Below are 20,330 nucleotides of genomic sequence, written 5' to 3'. Positions count from 1 at the left end.
ATTCTGTAAGGGGGCCCCAATTATCGGAATTTGTATCCAAACTTTATAGCCCTAAAATATGTTTTGTGAATAACAAAAAAAGGGCATTAAACCAAATTTTTACTTTGTATGTAGTATATTTACTATCCATAAGCACATTTAATTACATTTTTTTTTCTCACACCAAGCGTTTATAACCCTTATCAAAAAAAAAGGGGGTGACATAAATATAGGTATAGCTTGAAATATTACGAGCAAAAGTAAGAGAAAAGAAAGGAACCCCCAACAGGACAAACTTAGCCAGACTTAAATATTCATATTAGATTTCGTTTTCAATTTCGGCCCAATAAAATGGGAAACTGTTGGATCATTTTTTTTTCTCTCCCTTTATATGCTATACGCAATTACATACATTTTCATAGCGTAAATAGCTGCTCGTAGTTCAACATTTTTTTTTTGTTCTGAAGTTGTCTTGGGACGATGCTATAAGCAGCCTTGTTTTGGCTTTGGAGCCTAGGCGGTAGCCCTGGTTAAGAAACCTGTACTACCGTAAAATTTTTTTTTGTAGCATACATACGTTAATAATAATGAAATTTGAATAAACTTTGTAATTAAAATGGGAATGCTGGTGTTCTGGCTCATTTAGAAGGCACGTAGGGTTACCAGGTAAGGGGCCACCGAAATTATAGGTGCGTCGGTGGCCATGGTTTTTTGAGGGTGGGACATAAGCACCGGGCGTCGCAACACCACCCGCGGCGCCCCCATGTATTTTCGGCCCTTTTGTTTATTTTCCCTTTTCAGCTTTTTTTTTAATTTTATTTTCAGCGTTTTTTTTTTTTTTGATTTTAAAATTTTATCAGTTAGTAACCGGTCATTTCCGGTTCGGTTAGCTTTGTCTCCTTTTGCGTTAGATTTTTTTTTGAGTTTCTTCTTTTTGAATTTGAATTTAAAGTTTTGAATGTTAACGGTCTGTCTGTGACATCCGGTTCGGCCGGATGTTGTTTTATTTTGAATTATAAGCGTTTTGAGTCGTCCCTGCGCTTTTTGGCAGTTGAGTTTTGATAGGCATGATAGGCATTTTTTTCTGTTTATGGCGCAGGAACAGTAAGGTTGGCAAGGACCCGCCCAGCCGACAATGACTAGCCAATGTATACCAACACATCATGCCGACCGCCTTCCTTACTGCTTCCACCGAAAATGCGAATTCATAACAATTGACATAAAACTCATCTTTTTAAACCACCATCTACAATTTCGGATACTAAAAGATTTGCAGTGCACCGCCCTGTAAATCCTAAACCGTCATCCTTTTATAGCATTTTGAGATTCTAATTCACAAAAATATCATATCACCTTAGCGGGTGAAATTTTGGAAACACAATATTAAAATAAATAAATAAATGTAAGGCCCGATAACTTCCGAAATGATTTTAGGCCGAGCTTCTCTTCCAATTTGCGTCGTGATCCTTTTAATTTTTCCTACAAATTGGCGGGACAGGACCTACTTGTTTTATGCCGACGCCGTACGGCATCTGCAAGGCAGATGAGTTTTCACTGAGAGCTTTTCATGGCAGAAATACCCACGGAGTGCTTTCCAAGCACTGCCGAGGAGCGACCCCGCTTAGAAAAATTTTCTTCTAATTCTACCATCACACCACGGCGGCCGCCAACAATTCCAATATAGTAAGTAATAACCAAATTAATTGATACGAGCGTATCGGGTGTGTGTCGATACAACTACTTTTCTCCGATACCTGAATAGTCGATGCAAAAGTACCGAGTACTCTATGCAAAAGTATCGACTACAAATTTTCTTGGTATCTGGTTAAAAGTTTAAATACTTACACCCCTATTATGAATTTTCATACGATAGAGGATAAACGCTTCCTAGCGTATCGTAAAAAATCAGCTTTCATATTGCGATTTCCACACGCCCGATAGATGTACTATTGTGAATGACAGGAGAGTTTTGTTTACAAATTTTTGTGAATCTATACGAAACAGATAGCAAAACAAAACGTAAATACTAACAATTCATTTGTCTTGTACGTAAAAGTGGCAAAAGTTTTTAAAAGCTGTTATAATAAAATGTTTTATGCAACCTCTGTTACCTTTTATATAAACTCAAATGAACAAATTGACGGAACTTGCATAGATTCCACAGAAAGAAGAAAATTGAGAGATCATTCCAATCTTCTTGAAATGAACTCTACACTGTAAGTACTTGACATACTAAAAGTAAAAAAAGTTTAATAAACAAAATTGATGTCAGAGTATGTCTTAACAGAAATAGAAGGCAGTTTGCGCGCCCGTAAAAATAGGCCACCCATCCCAAATATTTTGAAGGTTTGTGCCACTTTCAGGCTTCTTGCCCAGGGTCTTGCAACAGAGTGTTGGGAATGAGGCTGTAGTTGGATTATTTTGGATTATGTAATAATTGTGTATTTACTTTTATTTAAATAGTTCCCAACGTATCGTGGAAAAATTTATCAGCGATAGCTAGCGTAGAAAATTGAACAGCGTATGCGATAGTTAACGTATGGCAATACCACGATAAACGATAAGGATGCAGTTAAAGAAAACTAAACAAAACTTCCTTGAGAATCACATTCGGCATGACAGGGTTGCTTTGGCAACAACAAAAGTATCGAGTGACGCCTCTTAACAAATATATACTCTTTGAATACGGTAGAACAGATTGCAAGCGTTTATCGTGTATCGTACGAGTTCATAATAGGGGTGCTAATTGTATTTGATAGCATTGTGAATGATAACAAAGTGTGATCTCTTATCTGTCAACTGCCTGACAGGCTGTTCAATGTGGCTACTTTTCAGCGTTTTGACAGGCTGTTCAATATGGCGGCGCCTATCTTCAGCGGGTGATAGAAATAGATACAGAATGAGACAGCGATAGTCAAATACGAATCAGGTGATCCAATCACTTTGGAATTTTGATGTTTATGCAGAAGAGATCACACTTTGTCATCATTCACAATGTTTGATAGTATCGTTTCATCCCTAAGCCACTTTTAGTGTTGTACTCTGGTGTTTTTATAATGTTTACTGAAGCAGATACACTCGCTCAAATGGATACAAGTGGTCTATATATAGATTATCTGTGTCGGACCTGTATGATTAAACTGGAAGCCTTGACGTCTGAAGGCAGCACTGGGTAATAGTCTAGTTGAGGGGTCGACTGCTAATACGCTACCAAAAATATCGAGAGAGGTGTCAAAAGACGCGTATTAACCTCGAGAACAATAATCTGAAGGCGGAAAAGAAAAATTGTATCTCTGTCCGGAGATATTTGCAGTTGAAGTTGGCGATTTCCATGTGGTTGTTGTTGTGTTGTACCCATCAAAAAAATTGTGCATCACCGTGGCGGTAGCCACGGTTAAACCACACACCCGGACGTGGCATGGCGTAGCCCAGGGTTATTTTTTATAAGCGCGGCCGAAGGCCGCCAACGCCGAAAGGTGTTCTGCGCAAAAATACTATGTATCCGACCCCCGGTTTCGGAGGTACCCGCGGGTCTTTTTTCGGTTTTATGTTAATATCTTTTGAACGCGTTAATATTTTTATTTTCCGCCTTCGGATTATTAATACTGATGTCAAGACGCGTCTTTTGACACCTCTCTCGATATTTTTGGTAGCGTATTAGCAGTCGACCCCTCAACTAGACTATTACCCAGCACTGAACCACAACACCAATCTATCTTTGAAACTATTGAGGAATGCGACGAATTACGAATAGCTGACTTGTTATCCAGCACAATACCCCAAATAGTGGAAGTGAAGCTAAGTGACGAGCTACCAAAAGAAATTTGTTGTAATTGCTTGCAAAAATTGATAAGTGTGTATCAGTTCCAAAAATTGTGCGTGCAATCCGACTATAAGATGCGAGAAATGGTTTCTAAAAAATTGGAAGATTTAAACATGTCGATGATGGAGGCAGCGATTGAAGATGAAGTATTACCAAACGACACAGGTGCATACCCGCTGAGTAGTTGCCAGCCCAAATGCACTGCTCAAAGCTCGCTTCTTCCAGAAACCGACACGGCTCTTGAAGACAGACAGCAAGCAATTGAGTCGGAATCAGCACAACGGAGTACTGCTGAGCAATTACTAAACAACGAACAATTGCTGGATTATTGTGAAAATACGCAAGACGAGTTAAGCGAATTTATCAAAAACGAGCCCATTGAAGATGATGAAGAAAATACTGAATATAGCGACACAATTCATTCAACAACCTGTGTTACCAAAGAGGAATTTACAACGGAAGAGCAAAAAGTAACTATGCCGTAAGTATGATAAGGATTATATTGCTAACTTTCTGTTTTATGTATATATATCGCGCCTATTAGCTGGGTTAAGATACTCAGCGCAATGCCCGCATCATCTTAGGGTGTCTCGGAAAATGCTCGAGTTGGGGCGTATGCGACGGGGAAAATAGTATTTCAAAATGTAAGAAAAAAGTGCTCCTTTTTTTAGAGAGGATCTTTCCTTCTACTTTTATATAGTAAAATTGGCAGTAGTGCAGTTTAGGGGCCCCACCCTAAAGTTGGGCCAAGATTTTCGAGTGAGGTATCAAAAGACGCGTATTAATCTCGAGAACAATAATCCGAAGGCGGAAAAAAAATTGTATCTCTGTCAGGAGATATTTGCAGTTGAAGTTGGCGATTTTCATGTGGTTGTTCTTGTGTTGTACCCACAAAAAAAATTTTGCATCACCGTGGCGGTAGCCACGGTTATACCACACACCCGGACTTGGCATGGCGTAGTCCAGGTTATTTGTTATAAGCGCGGCCGAAGGCCGCCAGCGCAAAAGGGTGTTCTGGTCAAAAATACTATGGATCCCACCTCCGGTTTCGGAAGTACCCGCAGATTAATATCTTTTGAACGGGTAAAAAAAGTTAACTTCCGCTTTCGGATTCTTGATCTAGACGTGAATACGCGTCTTTTGATACCTCACTAAAAAAAAGGCCCAATTTTAGGGTGGGCCCCTAAACTGCACTATTACCGTAAAATTGAGTGGACTACAAAACTATACTTCGAGACTTTCCTTCAAATTTTGATACTTCTCGATTATTGAAATTTTTCGAAAATTGTTTTTGGTTCGCGCAGTTTCGGCTAATAATTGAGCAATAACCGCCCTGCCAAACAGAGCTGACGGAAACTCCAACACATTAACAGAATATTTGACAACACTAACACACTCGCATAAATTTTTCCTTTTATTCGTATGGAAAACCATGGTGTGTATATGTATGCATACACGTATACACAATGTTTACATCAAGTTTGTCATGTCGCTTCTAACAACCTGATGAAACTTTGGCCCCTATTATGAGACAAATTCGATCTTCGACTGTGGTCGAACGAGTTCATCGAACAAATTTTCATTTGGTATTATGACGCGCGTTCGATGAAGACTAACGTCATTGTGAATTTCGATCGTTTCATCGACAATAGCTTATTTCTATCAGCTGTGAAACAAAAAAAATAAACAAGCAAAAGTGCAAAAAAGTAAAGAAAATATAAATAAACCTAAAAATTAACAAAAAAAAAGCCTTGACATATAAAAACATGACTTCAACGGATTTTTGGTTCGATGATTCGTCAGATGAGGAGGAAAGCATATTGGAATTAGCCAGAAGTAGAAAACTATTGAGGGATGCTTCCAATCCTTTAGAAATGAATTCCGCAGCGTAAGTGTAGCATTTCAAACAAGAAATTGAATGTGTAACAATGAAAATTTTGTTTATTGATTTATCAAAAACTTCAGGCTATCCAGGGAAGCTTTCATGGACTTGCTGTCCAGTACATACAATCTACTGCAGCAATGCTCAAGAGCTAAATCTATACCAACCATTCTAAAATTGGCCACACTTCTCAGATTTTGTGCTCAGGGATCCTACCAATTGAGCATTGGGAACGAGAATACATTCGGACTGGTACAACCCACGGTGTCTGTGGTGCTAACAGAGGTGTTAAATATATTGGAAAACTCTCTTTGTCAACGATGGATAAAGTCCAATTACGACGAAGCTGAACTGCAACAAGCTAAATTGTATTTCTTTAACATTAGCAGAATTCCAGGGATTATTGGCTGTGTTGACGGCGCGCATATTAAGATTGTTGCTCCCAAAAAAGAACTACAACATTTGTACAACAACAGAAAAGGATTCTACAGCATTAATGCCATGATTGTAAATATACCAATGTGATATTAATTTCAGGTTGTAAATGCATAAATATTTATCTTTATATGTTTTAAGGTTTGCGACCATTCCATGACTATACGATACATAAATGCAAAATGTCCGGGAGCAAGACATGATTGTTGTTGTTGTTGTAGCAACACATGATTCTATGGTGTTCAATATGCCGGCATTGAATTCATATTTGGAACAGCAACATCAAGATGGTATTCGCAACACCTGGCTTCTTGTTATATGCTTTTTTTTACATATGATTAAATGTATTCCTATAAAACATAAATTTTCCCGTGCAGGTGATGCTGGATATGCATTAAAGCCATACTTACTGACCCCGTTCAGAAATACTGAAGATGGATCTGCACAACGTATTTACAGCACACAGCATGCGAAAGGTAGAAATGTCATAGAGCGAACAATTGGAGTCTTAAAAAATAAGTTTAGGTGCTTGTTGCAGGCAAGAGCCCTTCACTACACACCAGAAAAAGCAACAAAGATTATAAACGTGTGTGCAGCTTTGCACAATATTTGCATGTTTTACAAAGTAGAAATTTCTGTAGAAGAACTTTCAGATGAGGAGCACGACCATGATATCACACTCGCCGAAATAGAATCAACCATGAACTCAGAAGCAGAAGGAATCAGAAATCAAATATTAAGAACTTTGTAGTCAATCAGTTTTATTTAAATATAAAACTATTATTCCTGTAAATATATTTTTATGTATATGCACTTATATTCTTCGTTTTCAATTCATTTGTGTATATACTTAGACTAAAAAAATATTTGGTAAATTCATTGATAATACTTAAAAGCTATGCTTGATTCTATTCTAAACTAGGTAAAAAAAATATCACTTCAGTTTCAATTTATTAGTTAACACAAAACATAATTCAGGTCATATTGCAGATATAGCGCGGAGTGGAATTCTATTTTTGCATTTGAAGCTTGTACAATTCAAGCTTCTCTTTTTTTAATTTTAACATTTGTTTCTTATAATAATACTTCAACGCATACGTCCTTTCCGCATATTTTTCAGTCTCTTTTAGAGTTTCGAGCATTTCTTTAAGGAACCTTTTTTGATCACTGGTTTGCTCTTCTTCTGGTATTTCTCCATGGCCTTTCCTCGACAACAGCAACACTATGCTCGCTTACCTCCAAATCTTCAATAGGTTCTGTATTCTGGTGTGAAGCTGTAGTAAGCCCATTATAGCCTCTTCTGCGTGCGTATATGTATTCAGTCTGTTTGGCCCACCACCAGTTACGCGATATTCCACCATGTTCTCCGACATTTTCGTTTTCGACTTCATTGTATTGTAATGTTCATATCTACGCTGATGATGTGCAGTTGTTTACGTGTTGTCCTCGTGATCAAACTAGCTTGTACATAAGTAAATTAAACCACGATTTGAATCAAATATTTTCATGAGCTACAATGAATGGCTTATGTATAAACCCAAATAAGTCAAAATGTATTGTTATTCATAGAAGGTCTTTTCCCACTAATGATTTAGAGAATGTAGTGTTCGACAATTCCGTTATAGAATACGTAGATACGGTGAAAAACTTAGGTGCAATTTTTAACAAAACATTGACATGGAAAGACCATATTTTTAGAACGGTTGGAAAAGTGTATGGAATGCTTCGTACACTATGGTTAACATAGTATTTCACGCCTTTGCACATAAGACTACTTCTGGCTAAAGCGTACTTAATACCTACGCTACTCCATGGTTGTGTGATTTACTCAAACTGTGACTATCTGTGCAAGAACAAACTAAATGTTGTTTACAACAACATTGCTAGATATGTTTATGGGTTGAAAAGACTTGACCACGTATCACAACATGCTGAAAGCTTGCTAAACATTTCTTTCGAAAATCTTTTAAAAGTCAAAACACTGTCTTTCCTCCATAAATTGATACACACGAAGGAACCTGACTATCTATATCGTAAGCTTACTTTTCTGCAATCATCAAGATCGGCGCTTCTTCTTAAGCACATTAGATACCGCACGCTAACCCCTGAGCGCCAATTCTTTGTTACTGCAATACGTCTTTGGAACTCCCTACCTACAAGTCTTCGACTATTAAGTAATGCTCTGCATTTCAAAAAAGAGCTAACATCATTTTTTAACGACTCTTAAACTGGATCTAAAATTTTTGTTGTTAAAATGTTCATTTCTAAGTCCTTTTCCTTTCTCTGTGTCTTCTTTCTTTATTTGTTAAATACTATTCGATCTATAACCAGCCAAAGGTTATCATCACTACTGCTGTCTTTTAATATTTATTAATTACTTTTCTTTAGTTTTAAGATTTACATTTACATACATAAATATTTCACTATTATCCGTTATATTTAATTTAATTTTATTAATCTAATTTATTATTATTATAAATGTTCAATTTTTATAGATCATGCTATTCATGACTTACTTACTTACTTAATTGGCGCTTAACCGTCTAAACGGTTATGGTCATGACTAGCACTGCTAAATAATTTGTCAAAATTGTTGTGCTAGGAATAAATTTTCAAATAAATACATACATACATGTCAGCCCACACCTAAAACGACAAAAAAAAAACAATTTTTTTATGCTGAAAAGACATCTATGATTCCTTAGTTTACCTTCATCCACTTCTTTGTCTCTCTTACGGTTGGTCCCAGGGAGTTAAGCTCCGCTGTTATCTCTTCCCACCTTTTTATAGATTGGACTTTTGTGCAAGTTCCTTTTGCTATCACGGGATTTTCCTCCATTAATGAAATGAGTCTTTCCAGCTGTTGTTTTGTACTCACCACTTTCGTTCGGCGTCGTCAACAAAACCTTGTTCGATTGAAGTTTAGATACACCATAATGTAATAATAATCATGAGATACACAACGAAAATTTCGACATAGATGAGGTGTCATAATACCAATTTCAACTTCGATTTTCGATGGTCAATAGCCAGCGAAGATCGAAGATCGAAAAATGCTCATAATAGGGGCCTTTGCTTTACGCTGTGATGTAAATTTCCATCAGCCATATCTGTCAATTGATGCCTCAAATGACTGACAGCTGTCTAGCAGGGCGCCAAAAGGGCTGGACAATATTATGTTTGAATTTCTGTTTGTGATAGAAACCGACAGTCCAAATATCGAAGCCCTACTACATCGCACGTTTAATTGTAAATTGATTAAACTCAAAATTTTGACTTTTTTAGATCTTTCGATATACCAACAAAACCAAGTAAGAAGATTATGCTGACATTTATAGAATATTCAGAAAGACCCATGATTCAATCACTGGAGGTTTTCTCGGCTGAAACATTTTTTGACAATTGCAGCCATTTTGCTGCTGTCGTAAGAGGCGACTAAAATACCAGATTCAAGGGGTTGTGTAGTGCAACCCTTTCAGGTTGCCAGCGCAATATATAGCTTCTCCAAACCCAATTGTCAACCTAACCTATCCGTAGCGAATCCCGTTTCATTAACTGCCCAGGCTCTGTCGACCCCGAAGTCCTCATGGATCTAAGGGGTGGGAGGGCGGTATGGCCAAGACAATTGGGTTGGAGAAGCTATATATTGGCCTACATAACCCCTTGAATCCCGGCCAAAAAGGTTGTTGTTGGTGTTGTTGTTGTAGCAGTGATTCGCCCCATCCAATAGGTGTGACCGATCACAAATTGCCATCAGCATCCTCTAACGGGAGTCCAAAGAAACTTGCTGTTTCAACAGGGGTGGACCATAATGAGAGGGGTGTTAGTGGCGTTGGTTAAAGAGATGGTTGGTGTCATGTGGGGACACATTGCAAGCAGGGAATACATTTTGTATGTGTTGTTGTTGTTGTAGCGATAAGGTTGCTCGCCGAAGGCTTTGGGGAGTGTTATCGATGTGCTGGTCCTTTGCCGGATACAGATCTGGTACGCTCCGGTACCACAGCACCATTAAGGTGCTAGCCCGACCATCTCGGGAACGATTTATTTGGCCACATTAAACCTTCAGGTCATCCCCTCCCTCCCCAACCCCAAGTTCCACGAGGAGCTTAGGGTCACCAGAGCCTCGTCTGTTAGTGGAGCAGGATTCGCCGCGGATAGGTGGGGTTGACAATTGGGTTTGGAGAAGCTATATATTACGCTGGCAACCTGAAGGGTTGCGCTACACAGCCCCTTGAATCTGGTATTTTAGTCGCCTCTTACGACAGGCATACCTGACGCGGGTACATTCTGTCCCCCCCTAACCTGCATGTGTTTTTTGGCTTCATAGGGCTGAGTTCTCAGGTGCCGTATTTCCTCATAATGCTTACGGAGATGACCCCTTAAGCCCCTGAGCGGTGTTGGCTCATCAATCAGATGTCTGTTGGGATGCCCAGGTTTCTGGGTGTTCAACAGGAACTGTTTTGTTAGCACTTCATTTCTCCCCCTGATGGGGAGTATTCTCGCCTCGTTATGTAGATGGTGTTCTGGGGACATAAGAAGACAACCCGTGGCGGTTCTGAGGGCAGTATTTTGGCAGGCCTGTAGTTTCTTCCAGTGAGTGGTCTTTAGGATTGGCGACCATGTCGGGGACGCGTAGCATGCAATCGGCTGGCCAATTGCTTTGTAAGTGGTTATGAGCGTTGCTTTATCTTTTCCCCAAGTACTGTAAGCAAGAGATTTGAGGGTTTTTTTACGGCTCTGGATTTTCGTTACAATTGCGGCTGCATGCTCACCAAAATGTAGATCCTGATCAAACGTCACACCCAAGATTTTGGGGTGTAGGACAGTCGGTAGCGTAGTGCCATCGACGTGTATGTTCAAAATAGTCGACATTTGGGACGTCCATGTTGTAAATAAGGTTGCGGAGGATTTTGTCGGTGATAATGCCAGGTTTCGCGAGGCGAAAAAACTGGAGAGATCAGGGAGGTAGCCGTTTATTCTGTTGCAAAGCTCATCGATCTGTGGGCCTGGGCCTGTGGCCATTATTGTGCAGTCGTCGGCGTAGGAAACGATAGTAACTCCTTCTGGTGACGAAGGTAGCTTTGATATGTAGAAGTTACACAAAAGTTGGGATAGGACACCACCCTGTGGCACCCCTTATTTAATTCTTCTTGGTTTAGATGTTTCGTTTCTAAATTGCACCGCTGCCTGCCGACCACCCAGATAATTTGCGGTCCACCTTTTAAGACTTGGGGGAAGGGTAGACCCTTCCAGGTCTTGCAGTAACGTGCCATGGTTGACCGTACCAAAAGCTTTTGCTAGGACTAGCGCAACGAGTACTGTTCTCTGGTGGGGGTTTTCATATAAACCGCAATTTATCTGGGTGCTAATGGCATTTAGCGCGGTGGTGGTGCTATGGAGTTTTCTAAAGCCATGCTGATGACAGGCTAGCTGCAAATTTGCTTTGAAGTAGGGGAGCCAAATGGCTTCAATCGTCTTGGCTACTGGCGTTAGGGGAGATATCGGGCGATATGACTCTCCTATGTTAGCTGGTTTCCCAGGCTTTAGTAGCGGGACCACCTTGGCCATTTTCCATTTTTCGGCAATGTCAAAGGTGGAAAGAGACAGGTTGAAGACATATGCTAAATATTTGAAATTCTCTTTCCCTAGCCTTTTAAGCATCGGTATGGCTATGCTGTCTGGGCCCACTGCTTTGGATGGTTTAGCATGACCGATGGCGTCCTCAACCTCTTTGGTGGTGATAGTAATTGGATACGCGCTGAATTTATGTTTATGTGCGCGTCTGTTGGCCGTCTGTCTGTTTTTGTCGACCGTAGAATGCATTATATATTGTCGGCAGAAAGCGCTCGCCCATTCGCATCCGACAGCACTTTATCGCCAAAGACGATGGAAACTTTGTCTTTGTGCTTAGTCGGACTCGATAGGGACTTTACAGTGGACCAGAGTTTACCTACACCGGCAGAGAGGTTACAACCGCTTAGGTGTTCCTCCCATTTCGCCCGCTTGTGTTCATCTACAAGCATTCTGATGCGTTGGTTTATATCCCTTATTTGGGGGTCGCCGGGATCGAGCTGTCTTATAAGGTCACGTTCTCTCGCTAAGTTTGCGGCTTCCGCCGAAAAATGAAGCAAAATTTCGGGAATTCTACCGGCGGGAATGAAGCGAGGCGGGGCGGATTCAATGACCTAGCGGAAAGCACGCTCCCCTTGGCGAGCATCAGTCGGGATAGGGAGGGCAGCAAAGCGGTTGTCTGTAAAGGATTTGTATTCGTCCCACTTTCCTTTTTTGAAGTTTATGAAAGTGCGTTTTTCTGTGACGATGAAGTCGGCGGTACGCTTGAGTGAAATAAGTATAGGCAGGTGGTCGGATACCAATGTTACCATCGGCTGCCAGTTGACGCAGTTTACGAGTTCTGCGCTCACGATTGAAATATCCGGCGAACTGTGACATCTTCCTACCATACGTGTGGGGGCGTCTCCGTTTATTGTGTAGAACGTCGTTTCTTCTATTTGATCCGCTAACATCTCACCCCTACTGTCCACCCGCAAGTTTGAATGCCATAGATCGTTATGGGCATTGAAATCGCCTAAGATAATGCGATTGTTTCCAATGAGTACGCCGCTGATATCAGGGCGGTATTCGCTGGGGCAACAGGTGACAGGAGGGATGTAGATGTTGATGATTTCTAGATTTGCATCGCCCGACCGGACAGATAATCCTTGACGTTCTAAGACACTGTCCCTGCGGTCGATGTCGGGATCAAATATATGATATTGCACAGTGTGGTGTATGATAAACGCGAGGCCGCCTCCATTTCCGCTCTCGCGATCTTTTCTGTGGTGTGAGGATAAAATCCCCCAATTTAACTTTTTAATAATCATCTGGCATCATCGCAACATTGTTGCTCTCAATAATATTTAATTGTGAATGTTACAAATAAAATGAATACAACACAACACAATATGCCATGAGCATTGAAATATAGCGTGTAAGAGAGAGTAAGATATATGTGGGGTGAAACACTAAAAATGACTGGCAATGATGGCTCGGCATTTTTCATGTTTCACCGCCATCAATATAATTTTGCCAACTCAAAAGTGCAGACGCGTTCCGAGAAAGTTTTATTTAAATAAAGTGTAATTTAATTAATATAAAAATCTGAGTACACTTTATTGACCTCGATGCCTTATAAAGTTTGGCGACGGCGCCCAACGAAATTAATATAAAACCAATATTGGAAACATGGCAAGTATTTGGAGGCGGCGCCCTCCACGGCATAGCAGCTAACCTGGGTGAATGGCGAACGGCTGGCGAATTAATTGTAAGTTACGTAATAGTGGACATTATACCCAGAACAAGTCTGAAATGCAGATCTTTCTGTGAGTTTAGTCTCTTGAATCGCAGCAATGCGGATGTTGTGCCGCTTCATGAAGTCGACTATCTCCGTGATCTTCCCAGTTAATCCATTACAGTTTAACTGCAGAATTCTGAAGTGCATAGGGGAAGGCGTCGTCACTCTGGGAGTAAGTGACGGGTGACTACGCCTGAGTTGTGGAAGGCCAGAACGCGATTGCTGTTGTGGCCCTGGACTAGACGTCCTTGGGTAGGCATTGGGGTACCCGGTGTATTTGGGTATGCGGCCTGGTAACATGGCGCAATGAAACCCGTCGAGGGGTTGCCGTCGCGGGGACCAGAACATCTAGGAAAGTGGCAGCGTCCATGGCAGGAGCTGCATTGGGCGGATGTCGCAAACGTATATATTCTGTGCTGGCAAACGGTGCAAAGGGAGGTAGGGACTAAGAGTCTGTTTCTCTGACCTACACAATTGCTGCCGGAAAAGAGGGGGGAAGAAGACGGGGGCAGGGGCTGATGGTCGGCATTACTCCCGACTCTACTATGTAGATTGTAGGTATGAGTGGGAGCACCCGTGTGAGTTGGTGACGCCGTGGGCCGCGGGTACTTGTTGTGGCTTGCTGAGCAGCGGGGCTGCTGGAAGGTAGTGGGGGGGGGGGGGGGGGGGGGGAGGCGGTAAGGCGCAGACTTCGGGACGTCCTAGGACGTGAAAAGCAAGGAGCCACAAAAGATTGATAGAAGTTACGTGGACGTCTGGTTTTGGGGTCTAGCCCAGAACAACCTGTCCGATGCAACCATCCCTTACACGAGACACACTGAAAATAGTATGACCGTCCTAAAAAGATTCTTTTCCGGCAGATGCAGCAAACCATTTCTCAGGACCGGGATCAGGAGACGGACCCGGATTGGGTTCGATACCTTCCAGGAGCAAGAGAATATGTAGCAGTCCCGCTGCAAGGAGCTGATTAGAGGATAACAATTTGTGGGAGGGACGCAACAAATTAAATGGGGTTACACTGAGAAGACAGTCCTTGGTCGGGAAAAATCCCGAGTCGCTCCGGTACATAGAACCGACTGCCTTGGGAAGCGCAGGTATTACTGTCCTTAGAGGCGACTAAAACACCCAAATGATTCAAAGGATTGTGAAGCGCAACCCTTTCAAGGGTTTGCCAGCGAAATTTATAGCTTATTCAGCCCAATTGTCAACCTCACCTACCCGTGGCGAATCTTCTTTCATTAGGAAGTATTCAAATACGAAGGGAAAGCAGACCACACGTACATTTTTACTCGTTTTGTTTTTTAGATACAATAAATAAAAAAAAATATTAGGTTTTTAGAACTTTTAAGACCAAATTATTCTGTATAGATACTACTAAATATTTAGTGATAGTAGAAAATTCTTCCATCAGCACTAAAAATAGAAATTTATTGCACTGTGCCACCTAGGTCATATGAGAGGTATTTTGCAACGCTGGGTGATATTTTATGTTGTGAATTAATTAATGAACTAAGGGCTAAAAGAAAATTATATATTATACTAGCCTTTACCCGCGGCCCCGTCCGCAAGGAGAAAATCAAGATATCTGTTTAAAAATCATTTTTGTCAATGTATTTTATTTTTGTAATAGATTTAAAAAAATATCTAAATGAGCTGATAACCTGAAAGGCACGCTTACGTGAATAGAACAATACAGTTTTTTCGAATTAAAAAAATACATTTTGTTCATAAGTTAAATTAATTGACATGAGGTGTAAAGGAATTACTATTCATAGAACAAAGGAGTGAAACTACAATTAGCTAAAACCAAAGAGAATTTTTTAGATGAAAATAGTGTGGCTTTTTCGGGTTGGTTAAAATATTACAAAAAGTGTAATTATAGTATTAAACGTTCGTTACAAGGTTCATTTAAAAATCAAAAATAGAACGATAAGCTGTGCTAGATATTAAAGATAGAACATACCGGATTTTAATTACGAATAATTAGCAGCATGGCCATAAAAGCTCATAATTTAAAAAGTCATGTCTGCTGAATTACCGGTTTTGCAGAGTTCTTAAATGATCCCGTAAGGGTCCCAAAATGATACCAAAATTGTCCCTAAATTATCCCTACGGGATCCCGGACAAATGCCGAAAACCATCCAGAAATGATCCCTGAGGGGTCTCCAAATGATCCCGAAATAGTCCCGAAATTACAATGACGGGGTCCCGGAATGATCCCGAAAACTCCAGAAATGATTCGGGTCCCAAAAATGATCCCGAAGAAGTCCCGAGAAAGTCCCGAAATGACCCTGACGAAATCCAGGACGGATCCAGAAAACCATACAGAAATGATGCCAGAATGGTCCCCAAATGACCACGAAAAAGTCCCAAAATTACCCTGACGGGGCCTCGAAAACCATACAGTAACGATCCCGAGAAATACCCGAAATTACCCTGACGGGGTCCCGAAAACTATACTGTAATGATCCGGAAGGGTCCCGAAAAGACTCCGAAATAGTCCCGAAATTGCCCTGACGGGATCCCGCACTAATCTCGACAACCATCCCGAAATGATGATGAAAGGACTGACGGGATCCCGGACGGATTCCAAAAAACTATCCAGAAATCATGCCGGAAGGGTCCCCAAATTATCCCGAAAATGTGTCGAATACCCCTGATGGGATCCCGAAAGCCATCCAGAAATGATACAGGAAGGATCCCAAATGGTCCCGGAATAGTGCCAAAAATTTTACGAAATGACCCTGACGGGATCCCGGACGGATCCTGAAATCATCTCAGAAGGGTCCTCAAATGACCTTGAAATAGTCCGGAAAAAGTCACGAAATGACCCCGACGGGATTCCGTAAACCGTCCAGAAAGGATCCCTGAAGAATCCCCAAATGACCCGGAATACTCCCGAAAAAGTCCCGAAATAACCCCGACGGGATCCTGGGCGGATCCCGAAAACTATCCAGAAATGATGCCGGAATGGTCCCAAAATGATCCCGAAATAACCCCGACGGGTACCAGGACGGATCCCGAGAACCATACAGTAATGATCCCGTAAAAGTCCCGAAATGACCCTGACATAGTCCAGACGGGATGCCGGACGGATCCCCAATACTACCCAGAAATGATCTCGGAAGGGTCCCAAAAAGATACCGAAAAAGTCCCGATATGACCCCGACGGGATCCCGGCCGGATCCCAAAAATCATCCAGAATTGATCTCTGAAGGGTACGCAAATGATCCCGAAATAGTCCATAAATATTCTCCAAATTACCCCGACAGGATGCCGGACGGATCCCGAAACCCATCCGGAAATGATGCCCGAAGAGTCGCGAAATGATCCCCAAATGATCCCGGAATAGTCCCGAAAAACTCCCAAAATAACCCCGACGGGATCCCGGACGGATTCCGAAAACTGTACAGAAATGATCCCGAAATAGTCCCTAAATAACCATCACGGGATCCAGGACGGATCCCGAAAGATATCCAGAAATGATGCCGGAAGGGTCCCAAATTATCCCGGAATAGTGCCGAAATAACCCTGACGGGATCCCGAAAGCCATCCAGAAATGATACAGGAAGGATCCCCAAATTATCCTGGAATAGTGCCACAAATGTTCCGAAATGACCCTGACGGGATCCCGGACGGATCCTGAAATGATCTCAGAAGGGTCCCCAAATGATCTTTAAATAGTGCAGAAAAAGTCACGAAATTACCCCGGCGGGATCACGGACGGATTTCGAAAACCACCCAGAAATGATCCCGAAAGGATTCCCAAATTATCCCGAAAAAATCCCGGACGGAACCCAAAAACCATCCAGATATGATCCTTAAAGAGTCCCCAATTAATCCCGAAATGACCATGACGGGATCCCAGATTGATCCCGAAAGCCATGCAGAACCGATGCCGGAAAACTCTCCAAATGATCCCGAAATAATCCAGAAAAAGTCACGAAATGACCCCGACGGGATTTCGTAAACAGTCAAGAAAGTATCACCGAAGGGTCCCCAACTGATCCCGAAACAGTCCCGAAATGACCCGGACGGATCCCGAAAACTATCAGAAATGATTCCGTAAGGGCCCCAAAATGATCCCGAAATTACCCTGACTGGTACCTGGACGCATCCCGAAAATTGTCCAGAAATTATACCGGAAGAGTGCCCAAATGATCCCGAAATTGTTCCAAAACAACCCTCACGGGATCCAGAAATGCTCTCGGAGGTATACCGAAAATGTCCCGAAATAACCCCGACGGGATCCCAGATGTATCCCGAAAACTATCCAGAAATGATCCCGAAAAAGTCCCGAAATGACCCTGACGGGATGCCGAAATAGTGCCGAAAAAGCCCCCAAAACCACCCTAACGAGATCCCGAAAACCATCCAGAAATGATCCCGGAAGGATCCCCAAATGATCCCGAAAAAGTCACTGCTCACTTTGTAAGCCCTCGACTTATTTGACCCATTGAGTTTATAATTTTGGTGAAGGTCAGTATACGTAAAGTTATAATGTGTAAAAATTATTAAAAAGTAATTATTCGAAGGGGTCGTGGACCCGCCCCCCCCCCTTTCCATGTTCGAAAAAAATTTCGCCAGTAGACTATTGTCTCTGTCCCAAATTTCATCATAATCCGTGTAGCCGTCGTCACAAAAACGAAAAAATACAATAATTAAATTATAACTGTCCCTAGGGGGCGGGGACTTCCCCCCTTTTCAAAAAAATATAGCTAGTAGTTCCTTCTAGACTATTGGCTATATGTGTGCCAGATTTCATCCAAATCCGCCCAGCCGTTCTTGCGCGATTGACAAACAAAGACAAACGTCTGGACAAACATACAAACATCCAAACTTTCCCATTTATAATATATATTAGATTAAATTAGATAATAATAAAATTAATATTTTAATTAATAAACTCTATCATGATATTATGCATCTAACCTATTCTTATATCTTAAAACAACTTCGTTTCCTGGATTATCTGTGTTTTTTATTTATTCAGATGCAAACAAAATCTTGAAGATGGCAAACAACTTAAACATCAAGGCAACGAACTTGCGTGCGATATTTGTGGTAAATGCTTTAGTCGAAAAAGTTATTTAAGTCAACATAAACGAATCCATAGCGGCGAAAAGCCTTATAAATGTGATATCTGTGAAATGCGGTAAGTTTTCTTATGTAACATTTACACTGGACCAAAGTGTCAGTTTGGGTTCAAAATTCCAAATGCAATGCCTTTTAGAAATAATTTGATCGTATTTCATCGCATTTGGCCCCTGAAAGTACGACCCATGCGACCTATGCGATATATGTATTTCTTTATCGTAAAGAAGATGCAAATGACGCCAACGTAAACGCTTTGAAATGGGGAGTAACACTAAATCCCCAAACACAAAATCCACAGCTAAAAAACATCCCTAAAGTCATCAACTCCAACACGAAATCTGCGCACATTTTTGGGATAATGTCACAAACTCGCAAACACAAAGTCCACAAAATGTTATATATGTAAATAAAAAGAATTACCTGGCATATGAGGAATTGTGCAAGTATATATACATTAACCTGGGTCGATTTGTATGGACGAAAGTTCACCTATATCGCGCCATCGATTTTTCGATAGGATTTGGGCTCAGGAAAAAAAGTTCCACTACGCATACCCAAAAAAATAATTTTGAGCCCGCAAAAAAAAGTCGATTTTTCGACCAAAATTCTTCTAAATCTCCATAGAAGAAATTATTTTTTTTTTTTTTCAAAAAACTGCATTCACCAATTTTGCATTAGCCAATTGACACGAAAAAAATACATAAAAAATGATTTGGAGCCTTGAAAATGAAAAAATGCATAAAAATCGAAAAAATCGTTGAAATTTTGCAGGCTCAAAAATAATTTTTTTGGGTATGCGTAGTGGAACTTTTTTCCTGAGCCCAAATCCTATCGAAAAATTGATGGCACGATATAGGTTAATAAATCGACCCAGTCTAATATACATAGTTATATGTATGTATTATAAAGCGTAGATAGTAAAAAATTGCGAATAGCGGTACCGTACACGTTCTATTTGCATTTTGTTTTGAGGCTTGTTTCTATTCGATAACAATGCTAATGTTATATTGCAAGTTTTATTCACAGCAGACACAGTGGTTTGGGTGCAATGCCAAATCTAGGTTTTAAATTTTTGATTTTTTCGATAAAAGCCTAGAACAGGGATCGACTGCTAATACGCGTATAAAAATATGGGGAAAGGTGTCAAAAGACGCGTTTTGACCTCAGTATTAATAATCCGAAGACGCAAAATGTTGAGTCGTTCAAAAGATATTAACGAAAAACCGAAAAATTAACCCAGGTCCCTCCGAAACGGGGGGCGAGATTCATAGTATTTTTGGGGAGAACACTTTTCTTCTTTGGCGGCCTTCCGTGCAAAACCCCTTTGTACAAACAATATTACAAAAACTACATCAAAATTTCCAAATTTAACTGCAAATATCTCATTTCTTTTCCGCCCTCAGATTATTGTTGTCGATGTCAGTACGCATCTTTTGACTCCTCTCCCGAAACGAGTATTAGCACTCAACCCCTGTTTTAGCCTTGTACCCCTTTACTAACGGCTAAGACATATCGACCGATATCATTCCTTTCGCCAGGCATACCTATCGCGGGTATATTCTAAGTCCCCTATCCCTCTTGTTGTTGTTGTTGTATTAACGATAAAGACACTCTCCGAAGGTTTTGGGTAGTGTTATCGATGTTGATGGTCCTTTGTCAGATATAGATCCGGTTAGTTCCGGTAACAAAACACCATTAAGGTGATAGCCCGACCATCTCTGGAACGATTAATATGACCACATTAAACCTTCTAGACCATACCG

General features: G+C 41.0%; 2 protein-coding genes across 5 annotated transcripts in view; both read left to right on the top strand.

Annotated features, from left to right (window-relative positions):
• The first annotated feature begins 2,975 nt into the window (after positions 1-2,975).
• LOC137249252 (zinc finger protein 699-like) overlaps positions 2,976-20,330 on the top strand; it is a 39,663-nt gene continuing 22,308 nt past the window's right edge. Inside the window, exons 1-3 of one of the 3 annotated variants that reach the window (XM_067780575.1) lie at positions 2,976-3,151; positions 3,750-4,283; positions 18,464-18,625. In XM_067780575.1, the coding sequence (XP_067636676.1) occupies positions 3,036-3,151; positions 3,750-4,283; positions 18,464-18,625 (812 nt within the window). In that variant the 5' untranslated portion in view covers positions 2,976-3,035. Of the gene's footprint in view, positions 3,152-3,711; positions 4,284-18,463; positions 18,626-20,330 lie in introns of all 3 variants that reach the window. The other 2 variants (XM_067780577.1, XM_067780576.1) reach the window with 2 other exon arrangements.
• On the top strand, positions 5,386-7,411 carry LOC137247704 (putative nuclease HARBI1). Of its 2 annotated transcripts, XR_010951880.1 has the most exons (4): positions 5,386-5,690; positions 5,768-6,191; positions 6,261-6,409; positions 6,497-7,411. XR_010951880.1 is itself a non-coding variant. In XM_067778667.1 (3 exons), exons 1-3 carry the CDS (start codon positions 5,569-5,571, stop codon positions 6,348-6,350), a joined length of 636 nt encoding a protein of 211 aa, XP_067634768.1. In that variant the 5' UTR covers positions 5,386-5,568; the 3' UTR covers positions 6,351-7,411. The 2 variants fall into 2 exon arrangements, 1 of the variants encoding a protein (XP_067634768.1); XM_067778667.1 differs by having other exon boundaries at positions 6,261-7,411.

Source organism: Eurosta solidaginis, chromosome 4 (assembly GCF_040869045.1).
Source record: "Eurosta solidaginis isolate ZX-2024a chromosome 4, ASM4086904v1, whole genome shotgun sequence".
Taxonomy (NCBI): Eukaryota; Metazoa; Arthropoda; class Insecta; order Diptera; family Tephritidae; genus Eurosta; species Eurosta solidaginis.
Note: the sequence above shows the minus strand (reverse complement) of the source record. Positions and strands in the feature narration are given on the sequence as shown.